Below are 17,876 nucleotides of genomic sequence, written 5' to 3'. Positions count from 1 at the left end.
GGGTATAAGTATGTAAAAACTGGACTTAGAGGAGATAACCCAAGTCAAAATAAGGGGGAAAAAAAAAAAGAGAGCAAAAGCAATAGGTTCTCAAAACTGTTGGGTTGGCCAAAAAGTTTGCTTGGGTTTTTATATAAGATCCTATGGAAAATCCAAATAAACTTTTTGGCCCATCCAATACATTCCTGTCTATTAGGAAAGACAAGACCAACAGGTACAGTTTTTGCAAAGTCTGGAATAAAGTCAGACCTTTTTGCTTGAAGGTCATTCAAGCAACATAACTGTGTGGACTGAGAAAGCAGGTTGGAGAAAGTGCTCTGGATACTTTCACTGCTGGTGGGAATTTAACGTGGTTAAATTAAACTTACACTTACTATACCCCAATAACTGTACTCATATATTTACTCAAATAAAAACAAATCTACACAAATATTTGGAAATCAATGTTCACAGCAGCTTTACTCACAATAGCCCAAACTGAAAAATAAAACTTTGGATGCCCATCAACAGGTTAATGAATATAAAAATTTTCGTATATCCATAAAATGGAACACTACTCAGCAACAAAAAGGAGCACACCCATGATTCATACAACAAGGATGATTCTCAAAAACACTACGTTTACCAAAAGAAGACAGACACAAAATAGCACATATTGTCTAACCTCATTTATCTGATATTCCAGGACAGGCAAAAATTACTCTGTAAAACTAGAAAGCAGATTGATGGGTGGCTAGGGCTGAGGAGGGTGCCCTTACCTTTGACTGCAAAGGAGAAAAAGGGAATTTTTGAGGGTGTCAGGTGGTCTTTATGACTGGGATGGTGGTCACAGGTGTGTGCAATTTGAGGATGAATTAAACTGTACACGTAAAATGAGTGCCTTTTATTATGTCTAAGTTCTATCTCAATAAAGATGATTTTGAAATGTATATTTCCCTCTTACACTGAACATTGGAAATCAATGGACTTATGTAATGGATTACTCAAATCTCCCTACTCTGACTGCCTGACATCAGTGCTCAGGATAGCTAATACCACAAAGACTATACAAGGAAAGTTAAATAAAATGAAACTCAAGCCAGTCAACCTTGCTTCCTGTTGACAGAAAGAATGAAAAATTATTCTTGAACAAGAGGTTGATAATAATGGATGGCCCTGGAAGTCTCTGAATGATAGATAACATAGATAACTGTTATAACAGATATATATTAGATGTATATTAGATAGTTATCTATCTATGTTACCTAAGTTAATTCCATTTTCTGCTATCATGGCCATAGTCATTAAAAATTGATAAAGCATATACTTTACAAATTCATGAACATATGTACATATTTTATTTATCACACATCTTTTACCAGAGGCCATCAAAAGGGCTTCTCCTGGAAAAAAAAAAAATCTCTAATCCTATACAGTCTGCTCCCTTAGAACCATGGACTTATTTTTTGATGGCACAAATCAAACCACACAACAGAGAAACAGATTATCTGTCTTCTTCCATCATGGGTAAATTTCTTGAGAAGAAATATCACTTTTTACCTTTGTATCCCTACTGCTTGATACATCGTAAGTGGTCAATAAGTGCTAAATTAATGAACAAACACTGAATGATACGCACGGTCCTATGTTGTTTTAGATTCGTGTAGTGACTCGCTAGAGCACAGAAAGGGAAAAAATGAATTGCTGATAAGCATCAGGGAGGCTTTCGGAGTGCCAGAGCTGAGTTAGAGGCTCTCTCGTTAGCTCCCTCCTCCAGCTGTGGGCTCTTGCCTTCACACTTGGCAGTGGCCACTGAGTCTCAGCGGAAGAGCCTGGGGGAGACCCCTTTTTCTAGGGCTTCCTAAATACACAGGACCCACGGTGAGAAGGGAACTCCCTCAGGCAGAAGGCAGCTCATTTATTTTTCAAATACTTGCTGTGCCAAACATAAGTCACTTAGTTGTGTCTGACTCTTTGCGACCCCATGGACTGTAGCCTGCGCGACTCCTCTGTCCATGGGATTTTCCAGGCAAGAATACTGGAGTGGGTTGCCATTTCCTTCTATTAAACCCTGAATAAAGGCATTTGTGCCTCTCATCCCCCCTGTGTCACCACTGGCCAGCATGAGGGAAATCTCAGAGCTTTCTAATAAAAGAAAGGACAGGGGGAGTAGTTATGAAGAACAAACATATTTATCAAAAACATTAAAATCTCAAGTGGCCATCTTATTTTTCACAAGAATAGACCTGCCTTGAAGCCACTGTAGAAGTTAATTAAAAACATCACTGCCCATGGAAAGCTTTGACTGAAAATGTCTTTAAGGTTGTCCTGAAAAACATCAAATGCCGTGAAAATTATTGAATACTCTTTCTCTTGCTCACCCCTTGCACTCTTGCACGCACTTTCTGTTTTAACTGTTCACTTCTCACAGGATAGATTTCTCTGGCCATCTAAGTGGGAATCAAGGCACGAAATGAAAGGTCACTCAGACAACTGTCCAAACCCAGAGTTTTAAGATTTGTCTTCAAAATCCTGGCAAAAAAATCTTTTCTTACTGCTGTTCCCAGACTTAAAAGGATGTAGATAAAAACAAGAGACAAATAATCTCTTAATCACCCAATACATAGAACAGACCGAGATCTTGTATACACATACAAAGGAGCAAGTTCCTCCTTTAAGGAGAAGAAAGGCACTTGCCAAGTTCAGGCCAGAGACCTAAAATTAACATCCCAGTTCTTAAAAAGATGTGAATAATGGTGAACGAAGCTAAATCCTGTACCATAGCCAACGGCCCAAAGATTTAGAAACTCAGGTGATCAAACAGATTAAAAGGGAATTCTCTGTTATCATTGAACAAATCTACTTTGAAAGTCACTTTTCATTTTCACATTCTCAATTCTTCTACCTGAAAAAATAGGTTAAAGTTTGCCACTTTGCTTTTTTATAGATATATGATACTCTGAACTCTTTGAAGGCAAGACAACGTGTATAAGTGGAACAAAGGGTAAACAAGATAAAATCTCTGCTTGATCTTGCTCAAGCTATTATTATATTATGTTGAAATTTCTTTCTTTGAGATATTTCCTACTTCAACAATTCTCCTTCCTTTCCTTGCCAATGAGTGGTCTAACTAGGCTGAAAACAGGAACAAGGACAAATCAGATCAGAGAAGACAAAATTGTTCAAGTAGCCCAAGAACCCCAAATTGCACAATTACTCCGGAGTCAGGTTCACTTGGCTCCTGTTAGGGCTCCCCAATTCATGAGCAAAGGTTAAGGGTTTCAAAACATTCAGGATTACGACAGAGGCGCTGCTTATGAGGCAAATGAAGTGTTTCAAGTTCATGCAACCATTTAAGCTGAGCGAGGATAACTCCCACTAGGTGGAACAATGGATTTGTGAATTGGGGTCTTTCTTTAACAAGGACAAGTGGCTTTTCTCTGGGGGAACCAAGTCAAAATTTTGAGGAGCCTGCTTAACTACTGTACCTGTGCTGTCCTGGAATCAGTCACTTCCTTGTACAGGCTGATGTCCAAGTAATAGCCAGACTCATTCGTCAGGAAGAGGCGGATGGGAATTGCTTTTCCAGTTGGTGTCAGGCGAATGTTGATTTTCAGTTCTGCCTGGAGGACACGCAGCTTCCACAGCCGACTTCCATAGCGCATCACCATGCTCCGCACGGATTCCTCAATCTGACACAGACACAAAACTTAAGCGCCTTGTAACTAGCACCTGACTCAGGTCTGCCCATCTTTGGGAAGGGAGGAACGGGAACAGATTCTGGTTTCTGGAGATGTGTCCTCCATGTATTCCTTCCAGAAAGACACACAGTTTATCCCCAACCCTACTCTTACTCAGAACAAGTCAGGGACAATTTCACGCTGGCCTGGCATTTCAGTGGTTTTCTCTGGCTCACAACACCCAAATCTGTGTAACTCTCTTCCTCTTTCCCAATTGTATTCATATTCTATGCCAAAGATCTGCAATATCTAAAATTAGAAGCCATGGGATTTAAGAGAAGGCCCCAAATAAGAATAAAACCCCTAGTTAAACAGCTATTAAGTAGCATTTATATGCATGGTAACTATGTTTCATTGCACTTTCAGGACCTTAAATCAACATAGCAATTATCACCATGAGCTTTTTTCCATACAATTTTATTAAACTTTATAATATATGTTTCTTGGTAAATTGCACAAATTAAAGAAAGGCAATTTGTAGGTGGTGCTAGAATGTTCTCTCTAAACAGAGCTCTGAAGCTAGGTCACTGCTAAGTCCAACTAGGATTTAATGAGATGGGGCAAATGTTCCCTCATTTTTCTCACCTGTGTACCAAAGCAGCTTAGTGGCCCTCATTTTTAGGGTTTGGTGAGTTATTTTAACCAAATGGCCTTAGATGTGATTTTTCCTTATTGACATACTCACGCAAAAAAGAATTTTTTTATTCCCAGTATGGCTACAGGCAGCTAAGATATTCTACTCAAAACAATGTTTTCTTAAATGAGTATCTCTCTAAAATGCTTTCTCAACGTCTTAGAGAATTTTTTTTTTTAAATCTCATGCCATCCTTCATTTGTGACTCTTTGGAAGTATGTGCCACTCTTGTAGTTTATTTCTGTTCCAAAGAATTTCAGGTTAAAACGAGTTTCAAGGAGTTAACATCTTTATTCCCACACTTGCTTGTTAACCAAGAGATATCTATCCATTCTTTTTTTTGAGGGAACAAAAGTCAACAATTTCTAAATACAGGAAATTGACAGCTATCTATGGTTAGAAAGACAGAGTTAGGGCATATGAGCATTTGGAGTAGAAACAGAGAAGCTGATAGCAAAAACTCATTGAGGAATGCTAAGTCATATCTACAAATATATATAGTGACAGAGTCTCCAGGGCACGTTTTAACTCCTAGTTTCATCAATCCTAGGACGCTCAAGAGAACCTTTGCTTTAACCAAATAATGAGACCTTGTGAAACTCAGTAAGTAGCCCTGACCTCGACTTTCCTGGCAGACAAGGCAACTAATCAGTAGTTCGAGTCTAGAAGGAAAAAAAAAAGTAGAAAATGATTTCTCAGGTCTTAGGCACTAAGTTCAAAAAGCAAAAGTCCATGTCTACAATGGCTCTTGAGAAAGAGGTCTCCTCTTCAAATATACTGGTTCTCCTATTCAAATATACTGGTTCTCCTATTCAAATTCCACAATATCATAAAAAGGTTAGAGGGAGTGGAAACAAGAGAGCAACCCGTCTTTATTACACCTGGGATAAAAGGTCAAGTACAGAGTCACCTTGCTTTCCTTCCTTAAATTATATGGAGTGTATTTTAGAATAGAGCCTCGGGGAAGGAACCATACATTGTTATGTGTGGAATTCCATATCAACCAAATTTTCCTCTGTGGAAAAATACTACAGAGAAATAGGTTAGACAATTTGGAAAGGTGTATTACCGCTCAAAGGCCATCGGATGACTAGTAAAAAGAGGCAGTAATTTTGCCAAAATGCCCAATAATAGCAAAGTTAGTTATACCAGATGAGAAATCCTAGGGAATTAAACAAAATAGGACTGCTTTCATGGTAAAATCATAAAATATCCCACTACCAATGGAAGAAGAGGAAGAAGTTTTACATTTTTGTGCTGCTTATAAGTGACTATCAAGATAACATCAAACCACCTTCAGTGTTTTAAACCTTATACGTAAATGGATGTATTTAATTATATACAAATTATATTACAAGATTTTTAGTGGCTTGTATCTCCTGCAATACAATGGACTAGATACACTTTTAAACTATATCTATGAAAGCAAATAGAACTATGAGTTAATATTTAATGATTACATTAAAATGTATGTATTAATGTATATTAAACATAATTATAAATTAAAAACATAAGTTAAAATGTATGATTATGAAATTTCTACTCACAGCTAAGTCTCATGGTAAATTATGATTGCTTTTAAAATTTTTAAATCACTGTGTTTAAAGATTATTTACTCAGAGATCACTACAGCAAGGGAGTCAGACACCATCACATGCTTTTCAGCAGAAACTCAAAGGCAGGTAGTGGAGAAGTAAAGCTTCATAGCAGAACAAAGAGACACCTTCAGTTTTGAGGTATGCTTTCAATGGTTATATCAAATTTTTTATATCATCCCAGAAACCCAGTCCTAGAAGCCTTCTGTAAACTTTAAAGATCAAGGGTTCAGTCAGCTGACCAAGGAAGTACCTGTTTCCAGGTCCAAGTGCAAACAAATAAGAATGACTCTCTCTGCTGTGTTGGCAGGTGCTGGGTGCAAAGCTACAGAGAAATGTACCTTCGATGGATCCATGATGACTGTAGGAACAAAGTTGAGGAAGATGTGGTTGCAGTCAGTCCGGACATTTGTATTGTTAAAGGCGACTTCCAACTCATCCATGGCTTCCAGGAGGAGCCGCTCCCCTTCATTTTGTAGATATTCAAAGGAAGCTTCCTATGCAGGAAAGAAAATCACCATCAACATTAATGTTTTATAGGGCTGGCCAAAAAGTTTCTTTGGATTTTGGCCAACCCAACAAGTCATAAGGCTGTTATGTAGATGTTATTTATCTTTCTTCCTGGGGTCAACCCAAAGACCACAGGCAGCAGGGGCTAGCAAGGGTCAGATAGAGAGTTCCCACCAGCCCTTCCTCCTGCCTGTTCAGTACCATTTTCTTACAATAAGTGGAGATTCTGGGCACCCCCAGAGCTGCAACCCTAGTAGGGTCACAACTGCCAGACAGAGCAGCACAGAAAGGAAATCTGTTTAGAGAGGAAAAGTCGCAGAAAGGTTATGGCTATGGGATGCAGGAACAAGTCACATACCAGCTGTGTACAGAAACTACCCCCACTTTTAGACAGGTTTCCCATGGAGTCATCTCTAACTTTTCATTTTATACTCTATCATCACCCAAACTTCCCCGTGGTTTTTCTGTTCGCATGCTTTTCCTTCTCTCAAGCAAGTACTATCATACTTCCATTACCAAGAAAAATCAAATGAAAGGGGAAAAAAAGCCCTTTATTGCATGGAATATTTACCTCTGGGAGAGAAGTGACTCTTAGGCTTCTGGTGGATATTGGACAACAGGATGACAGAGAACAAGAGCCTTGATTCAGGAGGAAAACCTGATTTTGAATCATGGCTGTGTCTCTGTCTCTTCCCTCAGAGATAACTTTCCATTAAAGTACAGCACCCGGGGTCTTCTCTGGTGGCCCAGTAGTTAGGACTCTGTGCTTCCACTGCAGTGGGCATAGGTTCGATCCCTGGTCAGGGAACTAACATACTGCAAGCCGGGTGGCATAGCGTCCCCGCCCAAGAAAAAAAGAGAAGAAAGTACAGCACCCACCTTGGTGACCAGATCAGAATGCCTGATGATTGCACGAACAAAGAACCTGTAGTCTGTCACTTCTGTGCCTACTTCCACCTTGGCTGCCCCGAGATACAAGTGCATCTTGTGATTGGCACATGGGATGGCAGTAAGGTCAAAATTTCTCATCCGGTTCAGCTCTAACTGGAAAGCTAGGGCAGGCTCCAGGTGACGATAGATACGATCTTCCTCAAACTGAATACAAGAATTGGAGGAAAGAAAAGCTTACAAGAGACAGTTACAAAATTTTATTATGAAATTGTATATAAAGGAAATGCTTAAAAAAGAAACATAAGCCATGTTGTGCCAATGAACCAAAGGGGAAAAAAGGAGGAGCTACATACAAGGAAACTGCGATAACTGATGTAAGATTAGGCACTAGAGGCCCTGTTTACTTTGTAAGCTTTCATCATTTATACTTTTACAACTGGTGACGCTCTCCATTAAAAACAAACAAAAAACCCCCATCTATTCCCCCAGAACTCCTGTAGCATTTCAAGTCTTCATAGTTCATTTTTTTTTTAACAATTAACCAAACTACTTCACATTACTGTCTACTTCACATACCAGTGTTTTCGTTTTATCCAACTCATCTAAAACACGTACGGGCAGGGTCCATGTCTCACACTCTTACCATTCTGGCAGAGTGAAAAAGGACACAGGAAGACAAACGTTATATAATATTGAAAAATAGGTATTTGGTTATGGAATATCCTGTATTCATGCATAATTATTCATATTTCTTTTTTAAAATTGCATTTACATTCATTTACTGTGTGTTTTGCTGAAGCCAGACATATTTAGAGTACATCTCCATAGAGTAAATGGAGACAGAAATCCAAAAACATAAGCTAGTAATAAGAAGAAACCAATGTGGTCTGAAATTCTATATTTTAGAATTGAATAATGCACATAAACAAGCCTTGATAAATGAAGTGTCTGTGGGTGACAAGAATAATCCAACTAACTATAGTAGTCCTTTCATATTACATCATGAGGATTATCCTAATGGATGATTTTGAAAGTTATCACTGTCTTCGGTAGGTCAGGACATTACAGTGTTTCCTGAACCAAACTCTTTTGGAAGGGAACTTTGTTTCGTTCAAAGACATATGTAAGACAAAGGGAAGTATAAGTTCAATTAGAGAAAGAAGAATGGTAAGAACATATGGCACAGATATACTACTCTTGGGCTTTTAAGGAAAAAAACAAAGATTTAAAAAAAAAAAAAAAGAGGAAAAAAAAAATCAGTCCTTACCTTATCCCTTGCTCGGAACGTGAAAAATTTAGGAAATTCTCTCTGCGTTAAAGAAGGAAGGAAAATGTGTCAGTCTTTCACAGATATGACTGACTCTTTGGGGGATAAACACATGGTAGAGAAACAGTCAAGCATCTAGAAGACAGTTGCCTAGAAAACACAATCCTTACCTAACCTTAGTCTGGAGAAAACGAATGATCCTCTGGGGAACCATCACTTTGACCCCATTTACAAATTTGAGAACCACCACAATACTAACCCAACTAATAGCTAGGGTGAAAAATGGTATTTTTTTCATCTCCCAAGTGGAAAACGTCTTCTTGGCTGCTACCCATGGCAGAAACTGGCACATAAGACCAATGCATCGTTATACTGCCGCCCTGCAATAGTAGTTACCAGATTGATTTCCCAAGTTTCTCCTTAAGAAACTCACAGTGTAACTCACCAGAGAACATAGCATCCCCAATCCATGCTTTTTTCCCCCCTCATTCACTCTCAAGTCGATAATTTCAAAGGTTTACACAATAACATTTCAAGACAAAGAAAAGTGTGAGATGTTACTTTGGTCAGTAGCCCTCTGTGTCTAGGAAAGAACAGGGTGGAACTAGTGAACATGTGATCATTAGGTCTCACTGCTCTTTTGCAGGGCATTACCCAAGAAAGCGACCAATTTACTAGAACCTTATTAATTAACAAAGATGAATTCAATTAGCAGAGTCCATTAGTTTCTGAAATTTAACTTATTAACACCTAATACCCCTGTTTCTCGGATGGGAAGCTCTACTGGCAGTGTTGGAATCAAGTCATTACTATTTGCCTCCATAGGAGGTTTCATTAAGGCATCTTCTTCATTATGAGTGCAATGTAATCAAACACTTATCGGTACAAGGCAGAGAGACCAGGACTGGCTGCCTAAACACCCCTCAATGAACTTCAGGAACCATGAAGGAGATGTGAACTGAAAGCCTTGTGGGTGCCAGGCGCTCTCATGGGTTGACTGTCGAATGCTCTCAACAACCTCTCTGGAAGAGTACTGCTTTTTTTTTTTTTTATAAGTTTTTTATTGTTGTATAATTGCTATGCAATATTGTGTTAGTTTCTACTGTATGGCAAAGTGAATCAGTTGTACCTATTCATATATCCCCTCTTTTTTGGAATTCCTTCCCATTTAGTTCAGCACAGAGCACTGAGGAGAGTTCCCTGTGCTACAGAGTAGGTTCTCATTAGTTATCCATTTCATACATAGTATTGTTAGTGTATATGTATCAATCCCAATTATTATGGCCCCGAAAGGTAAACTTGGGTCTAACGATAGAGCCTGTGCCATTTCATCTCTACCTAGCAAGTATAGGATGTTACCTATCTATTCTTCTTTTTAGTCCAAATTCCTTATTTAGAGGACTTCTCTTTCAAGAACCATGTTTGTTTATGAGACAAAAACCAAAAACCCTAGAAAATGAAACTAAGGCTTTAAGGGAAAAAAAGAAAAAGAAAAAAAAAAAGGCAAAATTCATGGTTCTTAAATTTATGGAAAACTTCTTGAATACTTTCCACAGGTCTTACACTTCACTTTAACTAGAACTTGCTCAGTTAATAAATCTTTTTACATTTTCCTTGGCATTTTAACTGAAAAACAGCTTCTAGGAGCTTGTTTAGCAAGGCCAGCAAACCACTTGTCCAGGCGTGGGTCTTCAAAAGCCCTTTGAAAGTGGATTTTACACAGCACTGATCTTTTACTGATGATGTTTTGTCCTAAATAATTCTCTAATTCCCCTGAATGACAGTGAAGAGCATGGGGATGACTTCAAGGTTAAGCAGGAAGATGTTGAGCTGAATTGTCAGTAGATTTCATGCTCCAGGCTTGATACAGTCTAGTTTTGGTTTTATTCTCAAGAGGTATGGCTTTCAGAGCATTAGCTAAAAAGTAACATGAGTCAAAAAAGAAGGGTAACAAAGTCCTTCCATGAGATTTTTCTGAAAGAAAAGTCAAGGAAAGTAATGATACAATCTTTTAATCACATACTCTTCAATTCCTCCTTAACTTTAATTAATTCGTTACCTAAAATAGTTACTTAGAGTACCATTTATGCAAAAGATGAGATGACATGAACAAATGTTCTTAAACTTTTGAATAAATTTTTAGTTCCACAGTGGGGTCCTCACTAAGCACAAAGCATTCAGAATAGGAGATGGCATGAAATTCCATGCAATGGTAAACCAGGATTAATGAGCAATTCTCTAAGACAGGGAAAGACTTTTGTAGAAAATTGCGTGTTCTTTTTTTTTTTTCACTCAAAAGTCACAGAAATACAGAAAACACAGAAAAGAAGAAATCCCAAAGTCTGATTATAGTTTTAGTAAATTCCTTCATCCTACCACATCCTCATACAGCCAATTTTTCCACTAACGGCATTCAAGCTTATTCCGTCACTAATGTAATTGCTTTCTAGGCATTCTACTAGTGTTATGGGCAAATATCATAATTGAATGTACACAAAGAAAAACCCTCTTAGTGTTCTGGTACCAAAAAACAAAAGAATGCAACGTTTCTCTGGAAGAAATTATACCCCTGCTGTGTTCTAATCAGCCAACCATCATCAAGACAATCAAAATAATTTGCCTAAATTAGCCAATCAAGACACCCTGCAAATCAGAGAATGTGAAAACCTGCAACAGAAAACATCATAGCTGATTATGATACTAATAATCGTGTTAAGAACCTAATGAGATGAAGAAATGGGAAGCTTGCTGGTGCAATTCTCTTTTACCTCAACATGCTGAGAACTAATTATATAGGCTGTAATTAAAACAAAAACTCAAACCAAACCTCCTGAAAAACTAATAGTTGATCCACTAGCAAACAGAACTGCCAATTTTTTTCTAGCTTTATTGAGATATAATTGACATATCAATTTTTTTTTAAAGATTGAACTACTAACCATGATAACTGTTTTCGATAGTGGGCTCTTCCTTCAGGCGAAAACAATCCAAAACATTTAAAGTGGGAGTCACTCACATAAAAATCAGTAAGACTGCAATTATCTCCTAGGTGATTTACAGCAGAATTTTTTAAAATCTCATGAAATCTTACAAACAAAAAACAAAAGGAAACTACAGGTGGAAATCTGATTTAGAATCTCATCATGGTTTCTGGACCTAATGCTCTGTTTGGGCAGCCAAGTATAAGAAAAGATCTGAGAAACACGCATTTTAGCATCCTTAACAAAACTTTGCTGGAAAAAAAAAATGCAAAGTTTCTTAAAGTATATGACTTATGTCAGAATTAAACAGCATCTTCTGCTATACTTTTTGGAATTCTAGATCTGAATATCCATGAAATGAACAGAGACTTAGTACTCCCTAAAACTGGAGAACAGCAACTTAATATAGAAATTCAGAGTCTTCTTTTGCTTTCAAGGCCTCGATTTTTTTTTTAATATGAAGAAGATATTTACAAGGATAGACTTGCTTTTCCTCAAACTTCTTGTTTAAATATCAGTGTTAAGCATTGATAGTCAAAGTCCCATTATGGGTATTTGCTTTAATTAGATGATTATGGAAACAGACTCAAACACCAAGACTCCTTAATGTTGGTGACTACTGCCTGCTCAGAAGAATGGTCTCCATGTAGAGCCAAGACACTTAGGCATCAGCAGACATTCTGGTGGACAGATCTCCGGGGACTGTGTTGATGAAACAATATTGGAAATAATTCCAGCCTTTGCTGCCATGTGAATAAACACCTAATATCCACACTCTCTAGGAACCTCCACCAGGCAATGTTCTGGTCCTGAAGCAGCCCACGAGATGACAACTATGGAACAGAATGGCTGCCTCCTTCCACAACAGCCATGTTGTTCTTGAACCAAACATGGTAACCTTCCTCCTCTCCTTGCCCCCTCTCACACGTGTCTCCTCTTCTACTCAATAATATGGGGATTTTACAGTGTAGAGCAGGGGAGGCTGCATACATAACAGTGGATTACCAGGAAGCCGGAGAGATCAAGGGATTCATCACTAACGCTCCCGGAAAGCTTCCTCTTTTTCACACCACACTAACTAGGGGCAAGCGCACGTCGGATGACACGACAGAGGACAAGCGTCCTTCAAGCCACCACCAGCGGAGGAGCTCAGAGCAGCAACCTGGTGAGCCCCGGATTCGTACAACTCCTGCCAGGGCTTCCTGGCTATGGCAGATCCTGGCCAGAGTTCAGTAACAGTCACCCTTGCCCGCTGCATAATTGCTAATCATGTCTCAGGGGCCTAACATAAAAACACCCCAACTCCTCTGCCACCCAATTCTTCAGGGAAAATCCAGTCCATACCTGAACCTTCATGTTCTCTGCATCCTAAAGCTACGTTTACTACACTTATGACAGATCAAGTCACTTGACAATTTAACTCATTTCCCACTTCATGCCACTATAAATGGAAACTGGACAATGAATGATCGGGAAGACCACCTGTTGGGTTCATTTCCAAGTAGATCTTGCTTATACATGTCTCTATTCAACTGAAATCTGGAAATATTAAGAGAGCAGGGTGAAAAAAAAATGTTTTAAAGCTGTTAGATATTTTCTAGGACAAGATGTAGATTCAATGATAAGAAAGTGTCCCCCAAAAATGTCCATGACAATTAATTGCTTTGGCCTTTAAAAAAAAATTCAGTGGAGGGTTTCACAGAATGCTGATTATAGAAAACCAGTTATTATGCAATAGACATGAAGACTCTAAGGAAAAAGGAAAACAATTTTACAAATTCAGTGTTACTCCTCAGAATAAAATATATTCCAAAATCAGTGATGAAAGAACAAATCAGATTAGCACTTAAGAACCTCGCCCGATACTTTTTCTAAATCCAGGGCCTGGCTCTGGCATGTCTACCTGAGTTCTGATCAGCATCTACCAGCCACAGTATTTATTTGCAGATTCTCATACTCTATCCCCAAGTATCAATTTTATTCTCTAAGCTCCTGATTTTTCTTCCTAAAGCCCCGGGGTTCTCTTTAAGCTCCTCATACTTCTCCACTGCCTCCTGTCTCCTATCTACAGTTATTGATTGATATATATCTGCACTCTGCTTGATTTCCTGACATCAATAACACAGGGGAATTGTGGAGTCCACAACATTTCCTAAAGCGTTTCAGAAAATCCTAGCTCTTTAGCCTGCAGGCTAGGCTCTCTTGTTTCTCTATAGACTAGACCAACAAGGTGAACTGTGGAATGGAAAATAGAATGTCAAGTGTTAAGAGACCTAACAAACAAAGGGGCAATAAAACCCACCCACACACAGGTCTTTGAGTTTAGGAAGTCCTTTCCAGCATCCCAAGTGCTACCTTCATTACAAACAAGTGAGCAGGGCTTGAAAACTAACTTAATTATCTTGATTGCGAAAAACAAAATAAAATTCTCATCAGAAACACTAAGACTTCGTAAATATCCTTTGGAATCTTACTTCACCATATCAGGAGGAATTTTTAAAGAAATATTTTGACTACATTCAGCCCTTTGAGAAAATGACATCCTGACTGCAAACTGGATTTTTGACCTCTCCGCTATAATGATACTCAGTATGCTCATACACAAATACACCATGGTTCAGATACCAGGCTATTTAGTGAGTTCTCTTTATTCACATTTTTCAATAAAAATTTTAAACTCATAAATATTAATAGTCAATTTGGTTACATGGGAGAATCAGCAACTTAATTTTTATTTATTTCTTCCTTGTAGAATTAACATAAGACAAAAACACTAACTTGGGCTCTGTTAAGGCATTTTAAATAATAAATGACTGTTCTTCAGAATTGGCAGATCTCAATAATAGAATCTGAATCCACGTTCGGTAGAAGTCAAGACCTCAAGTACGAGTGGCAGTCTTTGATTACTGATTCACTGTGTGCACAGAAGAAATTACTAGTTAGCGCCTGCTTCTACCTTATTCATTTGGATAAATGCATGTGCTCACTCTTAACTATTTCTCAGAGATACACTGAGAATTCATTATATGGGGAAAAAAGTGGGGGGGACTCTTTAGTCTGAATACTCTGTAGAAGACCTAAATATCCATTCTAATACTTTTTCAAAGTAGAGGGACCAAATATCAGACCAGCCCTTCTAAAAATAACCAGCAGCTAACAGATAAAACAGTAAGTGATCTTTCATCATGGTTTCTCTTACTTACATGAAATCTCTGATCCACTTCATAGTTGACCTGTTTCCTGAAATCCTTTCAAATGAAAGACATAAAGGAAGGCAAAAAAAAAAGCAGAAGGCAATTAGAAATAAAATTTTAAAAGAACTGAGTAAAAGGAGATGACAAACTAATGGTTTTCTTGATTAAATTTATACTGAAACAGTTATTCCTTTACATAAATTCTACAAGTAAGCATATGGTTATAATTCCATTTTTCACTTTTAAAGTTCTAGCAGCAGCATAAGAAATATTACAGAGGTACATAATTCACATGCCAATACCTTTTGTGCAACCAGGAAAGTAAGGCGTCGGATCCCATGTTCAACCAGGGTAGCTTTCTACAAACAAACACGTAAAAACAGAAGATACATGAGACCACCATTCATCCTAAATGTTAGCCTATTCAGTCCTCAGAAGGCCCTGATTGGGCTAAGCATTCTTTTTGGATATCTATATCTTGACTTGACACCTTCAAACTTGCAAATAAATAAGTCTCAACCTGGCTTCTGGGAATGAGTCTTACAGAATAGGTTTTATATATTGATCTGGATAAAATGGGAAGAGAACTCTGTGGAGGAGAAAGGGTCATATGGGGTCATCTAAATTCTCTAAGGACTCATACATATCAAGGTAGACAGTAACACACTTTCTGCTCACAGAAACTGCATGTATTGAAATGTGAAGAACAAGACTGATACAGAAGCTAAATGAAATCAGGTAGAGGAAAAATAAGAAACTTCCACAAAACAGGAAACTTAAATCCTAAATTGTTATTTAGACTATAGACATCACCTATCATCTGATACAGTATTCCTGGAATTCAACCTAACAAATTCTAACCTTATTAATTCTAAAACATTTCCTCCTTATTTTATATGGAGGCATTTTTTAAAGGATTCTGTTTAAAAGTTGTTAAAAACAATGTCTAATGCGCATTTAAATTCAGTGATTATTCATATTTCTGCTTGCATAGGCAAGCAGTATATTAGAAGTCAACAGGGACTTCCTTGGAACTCAGTGGTTAAGACTCCACACTCCCAAAACAGGGGCATGGGTTTGATCCCTGGTTGGGGTACTAAGATTCCACATGCCTTATGTGTGTGTATAAAACACTCAGTTGTATTCGACTCTTTGCAACCCCAAGGACTACAGCCTGCCAGGTTCCTCTGTCCATGGTTTTTCTTCAGGCAAGAATACTGGAGTGGGTTGCTGTTCCCTTCTTCAGGGGATCTTTGCAAGCCAGGGATTGAATCCGGGTCTCCTGCATTACAGGCAGCTTCTTTAGTCTGAGCCACCAGGGAAACCCTACATGCCTCAAGGCATGGCCTAAAGAACAAATAAGTAAATAAAGATACGAGGACATGGGCTGGGCTGGGAGGGAGGCTCTGGAGGGAGTGGACATGTGTGTACCTATGGCTGATCTATGTTGACGTATGGCAGAAACCAATACTGTAATTACCCTTCAATCAAAAATGAATAAAATGACAAAAACGCCATGGGAAAAAAAAATGTTAAACAACAACAAAAAAGTCAACAGAGACTAGCAGTTTCAAAACAGTTCCTTCTGTGAGTCTTGGGCCTTGGGCTCTAAGCCTTCCTATACTCTGTCCTGCTCACTCATCTCAAAAGGCAGGGACAAAGAAACAGATGAATGAACTAAGTAAAAGAGATGCTCTTAAAAGTCCCTAATAAAGAGGGGCTACCCGACAAAAAGCAGAAAAGCAATCCCACTTGTTGGATGACCTGAAAACATACGTGAATAACACCAACAGAAAAACTATGCCGACTTTCACAACTCACATCCGGACTTCACTTTGATCATACACTTTGCTTAACTCTAACTGAGAAATATATTCATAAACCAATTCTTAACTTTCTTGATAATATATATATTTTAAATCCAAACTGGCTGCCCCTATAAATAAGCACATCCCTGGGCCATTCCTCTTATTTCTCCATTTTTATTATGGCAATTTTTAGTAACAAAACTAATCAACAGCATAAGCAAAAGTAGAAAAAATTAATTTCCTAATAATAAATTCCTAGATCAAATATAAATAAATTTTGGCTTAACTACATTTAAAAATGATTGGTATGGGCATCATACTCACTAGTGTAAATAACCAAGTGTTGATACTACAATAAGAAAAGAAAGGGAGGAAGGAAGGGAAAAAGGGAGGAAGGGATGGTGGGAGAAGGGGAGGGAGAAGAGAAGAGGGAGGAATAATAAGGTGGGGTGTGGCAGTGGTGGTTTTCTGATTCTGTATGCCAAGGTATAGCAACATTTCTTCTGACACCAACAAAGAATTCCACTACAGCCAACTCCTTCGAAGATAAGCATCAATAGCTATGTTCCGGCAAGGGAAGAAAATAACTTTAATAATGCCATGATTTAAAATCAAAATTGTTATTGCTTTAAAAATTCCACAAGTGGCTAACAATAACAGCAGAGCAACAGGATTCTGATTACATTGTAATAATGCGGGGCTCACAGCAAGTCCACAGCTATTACCCAGCGATTAGGCGTCAGCACCTGGAGAAACTCCATTTACACTGACTGCTTCAATCTCCTCCACAAGTCATTTACAAATATATGATCCTAATTTCTATGAGAGAAAAAAAGACATGCTGGGACTAGAAGATTATTTGGACAATTTGGATCAACCTATTTGATAGTTTAATGTGTGCTTAAAAAAATAAAACTTTTTCTAAACTGCTACAAGCATGATTATGAAGTGAAAAACAAAACTAGTTATCACTTCAGCTTTTTTTTTTAACTGGTTTTGTTTCCTTTTCTTTATATATATATATATATTCAAAACAAGTAGGTGAAAATGTTTAATATTCCTGGATAAGCTTGGTACATGACACACAGCTTCTCTAGGCTTGGACTGTTGACAGAGTCTACCCTTTCCCTACTGAACAGCCACAGGCAAAGATTCTGGGTTTCTCTGTGCCTCAGTTTACAAGGCCAGTCAAGGAAAAAGAAAATTTCTTATCATCACTTAACGTTACAAATAAACATAGTGAAAATGGAGAAACTGCCTTTTTTTTTTTTTTTTTT

The 17,876-nt window shown here is 38.1% G+C and overlaps 1 protein-coding gene across 2 annotated transcripts in view; it reads right to left on the bottom strand.

Annotated features, from left to right (window-relative positions):
• Positions 1-17,876, bottom strand: part of ACACA (acetyl-CoA carboxylase alpha) — a 242,720-nt gene that overhangs the window by 93,178 nt on the left and 131,666 nt on the right. For both annotated transcript variants that reach the window (XM_040244115.1, XM_040244114.1), the window contains exons 33-38: positions 15,094-15,150; positions 14,801-14,845; positions 8,617-8,658; positions 7,338-7,553; positions 6,290-6,445; positions 3,468-3,671 (exon numbers count right to left, since the gene is read on the bottom strand). In XM_040244115.1, the coding sequence (XP_040100049.1) occupies positions 3,468-3,671; positions 6,290-6,445; positions 7,338-7,553; positions 8,617-8,658; positions 14,801-14,845; positions 15,094-15,150 (720 nt within the window). The remainder of the gene's footprint in view (positions 1-3,467; positions 3,672-6,289; positions 6,446-7,337; positions 7,554-8,616; positions 8,659-14,800; positions 14,846-15,093; positions 15,151-17,876) is intronic.

Source organism: Oryx dammah, unplaced genomic scaffold, assembly GCF_014754425.2.
Source record: "Oryx dammah isolate SB20612 unplaced genomic scaffold, SCBI_Odam_1.1 HiC_scaffold_8, whole genome shotgun sequence".
Classification (NCBI taxonomy): Eukaryota; Metazoa; Chordata; class Mammalia; order Artiodactyla; family Bovidae; genus Oryx; species Oryx dammah.
This window is presented reverse-complemented; position numbering and strand designations above follow the sequence as displayed.